This window comes from Cyclopterus lumpus, chromosome 15 (assembly GCF_009769545.1).
Source record: "Cyclopterus lumpus isolate fCycLum1 chromosome 15, fCycLum1.pri, whole genome shotgun sequence".
Classification (NCBI taxonomy): Eukaryota; Metazoa; Chordata; class Actinopteri; order Perciformes; family Cyclopteridae; genus Cyclopterus; species Cyclopterus lumpus.
The window spans coordinates 2497372-2507488 of record NC_046980.1 but is presented as its reverse complement, the minus strand read 5'-3'; the positions used below and the strand labels follow the sequence as shown (position 1 = coordinate 2507488).

At 43.2% G+C, this 10117-nt stretch overlaps 1 protein-coding gene across 1 annotated transcript in view; it reads left to right on the top strand.

Annotated features, from left to right (window-relative positions):
* LOC117743749 (contactin-associated protein-like 4) overlaps positions 1–9913 on the top strand; it is a 63334-nt gene extending 53421 nt beyond the window's left edge. Inside the window, exons 18-24 of the mRNA XM_034551545.1 lie at positions 611–850; positions 2070–2297; positions 4527–4660; positions 5515–5602; positions 7047–7262; positions 7956–8027; positions 9717–9913. Coding sequence (XP_034407436.1) covers positions 611–850; positions 2070–2297; positions 4527–4660; positions 5515–5602; positions 7047–7262; positions 7956–8027; positions 9717–9913 — 1175 coding nt within the window. The remainder of the gene's footprint in view (positions 1–610; positions 851–2069; positions 2298–4526; positions 4661–5514; positions 5603–7046; positions 7263–7955; positions 8028–9716) is intronic.
* The last annotated feature ends 204 nt before the right edge of the window (positions 9914–10117 follow it).

The window sequence follows — 10117 nt, the reverse complement described above, 5'->3', positions numbered from 1 at the left end:
CCTGCTTGTGTTTCACGATGTTTCATCAGCTCATAATATTTACAGCAGCAGGGTGTTGACACGTCTTCTGTTTCCGGAGATGCAGAATGCGTTTAGCCGTTTATAATAAAATCAGATATCAGTCATTTTGACATTTGAGTTACGTCACCTTAATAAACCCAAACTCAAGCTGCCTGTCCATGCAGCCATAAAGGAAAATAGAAAACAGAATAATAAAGACGGAAGAAAGTGTGACGGTTGTTTTCTGGCTTCACTCAGAAATGAATGGAAACCAACGGCTGCTTGGAAAGTATGAACATGCATTAAAAAAGACAGGGCACATTATATAATAGGCAATTTATTAATTAATTGTATCCAGAGAAAAGTAACCCACAACAATTTAGGCAAAAGAACGATTGCTTCAAGTCACTTTTTTTAACTCTTTTAAAAAATATATATTCTCTGGTTTCAACTTCTCAAATGAGGATATACTGCATTAATAACCATTAATTGAATGAATTAATTACTGCATTAATAACAATGTGATGTATCATTGCGAGTGCCTTTGAGTTTTTGGGCTGTTGGTTTGACACAAACGAGAGATAAGTATGCCCTCTGCTCTTGTCTGCAGGCGGCACGGCGTCCCGGCAGAAGGGCTTCCGGGGTTGCATCCGCTCTCTGCAGCTGAACGGCGTCACCCTGGACCTGGAGGAGCGGGCGAGGATCACGCCCGGGGTTCAGGCCGGGTGTCCGGGCCACTGCAGCAGCTACGGCTCGCTGTGCCAGAACCGGGGCCGCTGCCTGGAGAGGCCCAGCAGCTTCGCCTGCGACTGCGGCCCGTCGGCCTCCACCGGAGCCTTCTGCGACAGAGGTGCCCCCTTCGGTTCTCCGTTCCACGTCTGGCAGTGTCACACCTGCAGGGTATCGGTTCCACGTGTTCCGGTGCTTGTGCGCAGCATTTCAGAAACGAGACCGAAGATCAAATTCTGTGGCGTCCAACATGTCCGCCGGATTACATACAGTGAAATCTGTCTTTGGGTTTATTTATTTTTAAACCGTAAAACAAAAGAAGTCACACTTTAAGTCTTGAAGTTACACAAACACACACAGGAACAATTATTCACACATATATTATATTTCTATATATATGCCGGAGCCCTACAGATGTAACACAACACCAGTGTGAAGTCAACACAACACATATTATTATTATTATTATTATTATTACACACAGCTGATCCTGTGGGAAACATAACATACAGTATATCTTGAGGCCATTGATGACGTCTGATAATTCTTCAGTTTTGACCCGTTTGTTTTACAAAATCTTTCTAATTCATATTGTAGTGACACTATATACTGTATATATATATTTATATATATATATATATTAATTTATTTATATATATATATATTTATATATATATAATATATATATGTAAGTACTTAAGATGTCTTCCTGTGCTGAACATTTAGATTAATACGCTGCGTTAACAGGTCGTTTGACATCGCCATCTGTTTAGTGCAGAAAGTCGACAACAATTAGGCTTTTTTTTTAATTGTATACCCCGAAAGTGGAAACCCGGAGCTGTGTGCAGATGTTTTAACTCAAAGTCTTTGTCGCGTGGTTCAAGTTCTCACCACACGCCTGCACTCCTCGTTACCGAAGTCATGGCAGGAGCATTGAGTCACGTCGTAACACACAGCCTCGTATTAATGCAATAATTAACAACCCAGCTGTGTCGTCTGTGTGAGCGTTTATCGGAGACGGAAATCACAGCTCTGTGCGGTGTAATTAGCAGCTGCGTTGTTGCATTGTTCTTTTCACCTGCCAGGTGGCTTTCTGTGGCACCACCAGCTCATTAATTAGGGGTTGTGAGTGTGGCATGCAGTATATTAAGTCCCCCCTGCAAAGACATTCAGGAGCCTGTATGCGTACCCACATTTAAATATGACTCATACCGTCTCTGCAAAGCTCTTAAACCAAACTTTTAACCGGAATTTTTTGCTCTAATTCCCATAAAAAAACCCACAAATACCCACATTTAAATAAGACAAACGACATCGCGTCCTCCCTCCTCCCCCTGCAGAGGTTTCAGCCAGCTTGACGTCTGGAACATCCGTCAGCTACACCTTCTGGGAGCCGGTGGACGAGCTGAACCGCAGCAGCAGCTCCACGGCCTCCTCCACCCACTCCGACGTGAACCTGAGAGCGGAGAACGTCTCCCTGAGCTTCAGGACCAGCCAGAGTCCCGCTGTGCTCCTCTTCGTGGGCTCCCACCACAGGGAGTACCTGGCGCTGCTGCTCAACAAGCACGGTGAGATCCTGCCCGCCTGTATTATTAATAAGGAATGCTAGATATCAAATATGTCTACTCATGGGTCTCTCCACTCGCGTCTTCACTGGACGGTATCAGCATGAGCATGGTCACAATTTATTTAGGGCTGTGTATTGGCGAGTATCCGTCTATAAGATAGGTTTCATGATACAAGCAAGGCAATATATATTTATATACATATCATTTTGGGATAACTATCATAGTATGAATTGTGCATCGTCATCTGCATAACATATGAAACTATAGGAAAGTGAAACTGACCCCGTAACTTCCAAAAGAATAGCACAACGCTTCTGACAGCAGCATCGGAAAGGCCTCTAAAAAGTCAAATGGCCGATCCGATATCAAGTTATCATATAGAGTAATTTATTAGGAACAACAACTACACACATAACTCTCTCCCTGACTGAGCTTCAATCACAGGCTGCATCTTGAAATCAATAATGAAAATGATAGCAATCGTATCACATCCATACAGGCTTAGTCGATCACAGCTGTTGAAAAATATGAAAAAGAGTGATATTTATTTATAATTAACAATGTTAATGCGTTAATTCTAATGCTTTAGTTTACAAAGCCATCGCCACTTTTACTGCAATCTGAATATCGGCATGTGATCTATACATTTAAAATGTCAATATCACCAAACATAACCACGACTATTAAAATACGAGGAGCATATTTTTGACACATACACATGATAATGTGCTCAGAGTGGCTGTTTGCATCATCCATAACTCCCTCCTCTTCTCCTAAAGTAAACTTCCTGTCAGGCCTCTCCTCTCTCCTTAAAAAGAAAGACGGATGAAAACAGTTTTTTAAAGATCTACATCTTCAGTGCCACAGAACATCAATAGCTTTATAATAGTCTCTTTTTTTTTTCATGGGATTTGTTTACAATGCAAAATATTGCCTGCCTCATCTTTTAAAGATCATTCTGGTGGTTTTCATCCGTCTGGAGACATAAAGGTCACGATAACTGTCTTATTCTTTCATAAAAGTTACATTATCGTTGTGTTTCGTCGGACACCAGCGATCACAGAGCAAAAAAACAAACAAAAACAAACAAACACCGACGTGAATGTATATCATGAAACACGTTATTGTAAGTGCATGGCTTTCTTGTATTCAAATGAAGGGTTAGAGTTGTTGTTTTCTTCGCAGCTTATTCAAATGCCGGAGGTTCTCGTTCAGTTTTCTGCTTTAACGCTGATTTCTTCTGCATAGAATCCAAATGCTCAATTTATTCTTATTATTTATTAAATGAGCGGACCAACAATACCAACAATCTCCAAGGAGCAGACGCACAAACTCCACTGTCTGCCATGTAACATGGATAGAGTGTAAGACGTCATTCTGTGGTGTTAACACTGTACGGCCGCCTCTCACTCTTCTCCGTCCATTCTCCTCCAATAAATGAGGCACAAACGGAAAGTGTTAAAAGTAATTAGCAGGGCTGAAAAATATAATGAATTCAAAACATCAGAGAAGCTCTTATTTCCTGGTCGCCATGGCAGAAGGATTTCATGCATTCACAATTATTCTCAATATATGCTCATGTGATTTTCTACAATGCTTTAATATGCACTAGTTATTATGCATTTGCTCCGTAAAATGAATAATAAGATTTCATATATGTCTTATCATCCACACAGCCTGCAGACATTACATGGTATTCATGTGAATGCAATTAAATTATCAATTTGAAATGGACATTATGTAAATTAACTTGAGCCTGTCACATTTTTTGCAGTATTTCGCCCTAATTTTCTAAATGTTCAATTATTTATGGGTTCATTGTTCAACTGCTGGGACCCTGGAACATCCAGACTTCCCTTGAGACATATATATATATATATATATGTAATACATTTTTTATTTAGGTAGAGGATGGGTTTAGCAAAAAAATATATTTGAAGAAGTTCGTACTGGTTCTGTTTGACAGGATTTTAAAAATGTATTAAACTGAAATGTATATTTTAGATGTTAAAATCTTGCATATTCACAATGATTGTAAAAATAAAAATGGCAAATATTGTGAGAGAGAGAGCCTACAGCCCAAGAAGAAAGTTTTATTAGCAGACTTTATTTCTTTATTAATATATAGACCATATTTTACAAGATTAGCTGAAGTAAGAACGTATTTATTTGAACGGCTCTATTTGTTCATTGGGAGGTCGTGTTGGTTGTGTGTGCTCGTGTGTGCAGACATGCTGGAGGTGAGGTACCGACTGGACGGCAGCAAAGACGCTGAGATCCTGAGGAGCCAAGCGAGAAGCCTCGCCGACGGGCAGCTCCACGCCGTCGCCGTCAGCCGGCTGGCGGACGCCGTCTCTGTGCAGGTAACGCTCTCGGCTCGGCTCTGAACCCTGAGTCACCCCGGTGTTCCCAGCAGCCTCTCTGTCAGTAGACTGAGCTGCGAGAAGGCAGCGGGTAATAAAAGCTGAGCTGCAGAGAAACAGGAGACTCAAACATCAGCAAAGTGTGTTTTTTTTCTCTTTCCTTCAAAACAAGACTTGCTCTTCTCGCTTCGGGGCACCAGATACTCCCGCTTGAAAAAGTTTCCTGGTTTTGTTTTCAGTATAAAAAACATGGGGGCACCCGATGTAGAGACACAATCTTTGTTTAATGCTAATGTTGCACTTCATACGCGGACGATACACCGCTGTACCTTCAACGGAGTTTCCATGAACAAACACCAGCAGCCCGCTCTCACTCCTGACTCCTGAGATACCAAAGTGTTGGTCAGTGCCCCTCGACGTCTACCACCAACGCATGGAGGCGCCTTCTAGGAGTCAAACAAACCAGGATGTTCTCATCCAGCGTTCGTAGATATACCTGTGGAAAAAAAATGCTCCTTAATTTGCGCCAGAAAGCGACCTTTCACCCAGGAGATCGCTGTTGGTTCCCCGTGTTATTTTAACCCACGTGACGACCCTTTCCTCAACATAACTAAGTAGTTCACCCATCTTAATATATGTTTGCTTCGTGTGTTTATCATCCTCGCATAAACATGTTCCAAGGTGTGCAACCGTGAGCAAAATCACCAAAAACTAAGCATTTTTTATTTGCTAAAGCATATAAAGTTCTTTGCGGATGTTCAGTCCAGGAAACCGGTTGTACTCTTGGAAGTACGTACATACCGGATATGTTGATGTTTTTCAAATCATATTTTGAAGTGCTGCTTTTTGTTCAGATTGACCAGAACACCAAAGAGGACTTCAACCTGACTTCTGATGTAGAATTCAGCGGCGTCCGGTCGCTGGTTCTCGGCAGGGTGCACGGTGAGTGAGATGGCCACAAAGACCCAGACGAGGCCTTTCAGGCTGAAGAGCACTCAGACAGACTCATTTAAGAGGTTCTGCCTCATCAGACAATAAGGTATTGAAAAGACTTCTGTCTAAACGACATAGAAGGTAAAGAACAAATATAGAAATTAATCTAAATGCCGGAAACTCTCAGCATGAGACGGGACACGATCAGTTTAATACGTGGTAGGTTGGACATGAGGGAACCGAATGTACCGAGACAGATTTTTAAAAGTTCGCCTGTAAAAAACTGGAACTGAAGAAAATATATTTTTTTATTACGCATTCCTTAATTCATTATGAAGATCATTGACTTTTCCTGTAATAATAGACTTCTATACAATCAGAGGAGTCGCCCCCTGGTGGTCAGGAGAGAGAATGCAGCTTTAACACGTGAAGCATATACTTCTATACAACCAGAGGAGTCGCCCCCTGGTGGTCAGGAGAGAGAATGCAGCTTTAACACGTGAAGCATATACTTCTATACAACCAGAGGAGTCGTCCCCTGGTGGTCAGGAGAGAGAATGCAGCTTTAACACATGAAGCATAGACTTCTATACAACCAGAGGAGTCGGCCCCTGGTGGTCAGGAGAGAGAATGCAGCTTTAACACATAAAGCACTTTCTTTATTGACACGATGCATTGCCCCAACATTGCTCTATGCCACTAGTCCTGAACACACAACAGTTTTACACTTGCTTACTTACACAGTGCTTACTTTGCACAGCGTGCACTGTAGTTGTTATACAAGCTGTACTAATGCAGGCTGGTCTCTTCCAGCATTGGAAGCTAAACCTACGAGAAATGTAATGTACTGATGCCAACATACACGAGATTTCAAACTTCCCACACCGACATTTAAAAGCCTCTGAGGGTGTTCTCTCAATAATGCGATCATGACTCTCTCACTTCATACATATTGCATCCTCTTTGGATGAGTACATGGCGGTGTCAGGTGTTTTGAAAAGCCGTGACAGTACAGTGTGGAGTGCTTTCGCTCTTTTATATTCAGGAGGTTCATCGCAGTGTTAAACAGTGAACATTTTGCATCTGATTAACTCACAAAGACAGAAACAGATATCAGGGTGCTCCGATAAAATGTCTGCCAAGTGAAACTGTCTGAACAGTTTAACCTCTCCAAGACTATTCTTTCTGATCCGACATTGTAAAGGAGACACAGCTTCACTGGGATGCACTTGGTCATGACCTAGTTGTGTTCTTTTTGAACGGCGCCCTTCAGAGACAGACTAAGATATAGGTTGTTAATAAGATGAGAGGCGGCGGGTCTTCCCTCCCCCAGGTGCAGCGCTGCCACTGCAAACCCCCTGTAAAGAATTATTTTATCGGCATGCTTCGATTCAGCCATTTATAGTACAACGACTCACATGACGTACCCGAGTGTCTTCCTCTTTGTCTTCAGACTCTGGTGAGATGGATTCGGAGCTGTCTCGGGTCGCCGCTCTGGGTTTCACGGGCTGCCTGTCCGGCGTCCTCTTTAACTCCGTCAGCCCCCTGAAGGCCGCCCTGCTCCACCCGGACACCAGCCCCGTGGTCGTGACCGGTCCGCTGGTCCCGTCTATTTGCGGCTCCACTTCAGCCAATCCCTACGCAGCAGAAACCACGCACCACCTATCAGGTCGGAGGAAACGTTTTGGTTGTTTTTTCACGATTTTCCGTGTAGACTCGTGATTTCAAGTGTCTCGTATCTTTTCAAAGAATTCCAGAGGTGATTTTATTAATACACTAGCTGGAATCCAAACGTAACCAGAAGGTAGGTCTTTTCTAAATATTTCATTGCATTAAACTTCTGTAGTTATTTTAACCCAAAACGACCTAACCCACGTGGTATCGTTGAAGTTTATTTTGAAAAGGTATGGAAATTGACAAATCTTGCTAGCTTTTTTGTGGGAAAACGAACTTGTGAGGACACGTTAATCAAACAAAAGTAAGGATAGCGAGAAGAGCACCTTGCAAGACAGGAAGTCAATCCTGTGGAGACAAGAAGGTCACATTCACAGATTTGTGTTTCCTGGTCTCAGGTTCTGATTAAGAGAGGACGGGCGGCCAGCGAGGAGCAAACTAATCCGAGGGTTGTTCCTTTAAGTAGAGCGCCCACTTTCTCGCGGGACTCGCATTGATAAATATCATCTGTGTGGGTGCTCTTCACAATGGGACCTTTGGGTGTCTAATAGTGTAACGACACTGTGTTAATGATCACGACTCGAGGCGATTAATTCAGTGTCCTTCTGCCATGTTGTTTCCCTGTGACGATTCAGAGAACTCCTTCTCACCTGCATTTCTTCTTCTTCTTCTTCTCTCTGTGCTGCAGGCCAGTCTGGATCCGTGGGAACCGGTCAGCCTGTGGTGAATGCCATGAGGAGTGACTCCGCTCTAATTGGAGGTACTGCAGCAGCCATGTTTCTCACTTTAACATTATTTAACGTCATTATCCTCAATCACGAGACAAAGACTTCCACGTTGTCAGACAGACCTCAAAGGAGCCTTGAACCTGCTCCGATAAGGGTGTTATTGTGAGGAACTTTTCACTGGTGAACCAGTCTTAGTTTAGTCCTGATCCTCTATATGACCTCCATCAGTAAACCGACCTTCAGAGATGGTTATTCTAAATTCTCCTCAATGTGAACCAGATGACATCCTTCAGCTCAGACTCTAGCAGAGACCAGTCCACTGTGGACAGACCCAGATCCAGCAGAGACCAGACCCAGGTCCAGCTGAAACTTGACCCAAGTCTGCAGCTACAAAAGAGTGCTGAAGAGTAAATCCTGCCTACATGTGTGTTGACTCATCAAGTAAATCTACAGGAAAATAAATATTCCAAAGCATTATTCTATATTCTACACGAAATTGTCACCTGGGAACTGAATTTTTCCATTTTCGCCACAAATGTATACAAAAAAGGCCCAAAGTAATTATTCCAGGCATTTAATCCTTTAATTATTTTTCAAAAATCTTCTTTTATGGATTTGGGACCCTGATATGATATAGAAGTAAAATCTAAATACTAAAAGACCTGACAGTGAAATAAGGGATACAAGAGTATTATTTACACATTGTAATGCGTGTAGTATATTTGAGTTACCTGCAGACCTTTGTCTTTAAATACTCATTGGTGGTCCGGCAGGAACGTTTTCCTAAAATGTGCATGCTGTGCATGCTTATCACCCAAAACAGCGTGACTGTGTCTGGACACACAAAGGAAACCACAACTAACTAGAATACAAATGACTTTTCCCCGAGTGCCTGTACGTCTTTTTTTTAATAACAACGGGTCAGAGACCTTCTATTAGCTGGAATTGCCCTGCGAGTCTGGAGAAAATGAGCTGGCTGCACCTCTAATGACGAAGGGAAAGCAATCTGACCATGTTGCTTTCAAGTAGGAGTTTTATTTCCTAATGAAATGTTCCATCTCCAAGTTGGTTCTGTACTTCTAATCTGTACCCTTTGAAAGCAACGAGCATGTACCAGCATGCTAAGAATACCCAATATTTATTCTGATAATGTCATTGTGCGAATGCTTCGGTGTTAAACACGATGTGTCTGACATTAAGGGGTAAAAAAAGCAGCAAAACCCAGAGATGTCCTGAAGAAAACACCGGCTGCGTTGTGTTGTGCATGAGAGGAGACAACAAACTGAAGTCAGAAGCTGCAGGAGAACAAAGTGTGTCCAGAGCCGTCGGCAACCTCCGGTTCATGTGTTAAAGCTGCATTCTCTCTCCTGACCACCAGGGGGCGACTCCTCTGGTTGTATAGAAGTCTATGCTTCATGTGTTAAAGCTGTATTCTCTGTCCTGACCACCAGGGGGCGACTCCTCTGGTTGTATAGAAGTCTATATAAATGACTCTACTTCTCTTGATGTATTCCCTCAGTAAACATTGTAAACATTAGTTTTTGGTCTCAATCTCTAGTTTGAAGTCTTCTTCAATACAGCGTGATGTTCATTTGGTAAATTATGTTTATCTAGTCGATCCGTGTTATTAAATAAATAATATGAGATGTAAAACCGCCCGGTTTGAGTAAATAAAGCCCACGTTCCCACTGAGCCGCTGTAACCTAACTCGTGCTCCGCAGGTGTGATAGCGGTGGTGATCTTCGTGAGCGCGTCGGCGTTGGCCGTGACGGCCCGAGTCCTCTACCAGAGGAAAGGGACGTGCCGGAGCCGCGAGGTCAAGGCGGCGAAGCCCGAGGACGTCCCGGAGCCGGCGTTCAGCCGCCGGACCGGCTCACACGGCGGCCCGAGTGAGAACCAGAGGGAATACTTCATTTAGGAGGAGGGTCGGCCCGGCTGACCGGACAGAGACAGAGGGAGGCGTTCAGGGGCTCCACGGTACAAACTCTGCACAGAGCAGAACAAAGTGTTTGTAATATGTCGGTACCGCCGGGCCGGAGAGCAATTGTAAATATTTAAAGACGTGCGACTTTATATAAATTTGTTCTTTTTCTCCGTCCCGTTGAAACGATTAAATGAGTCG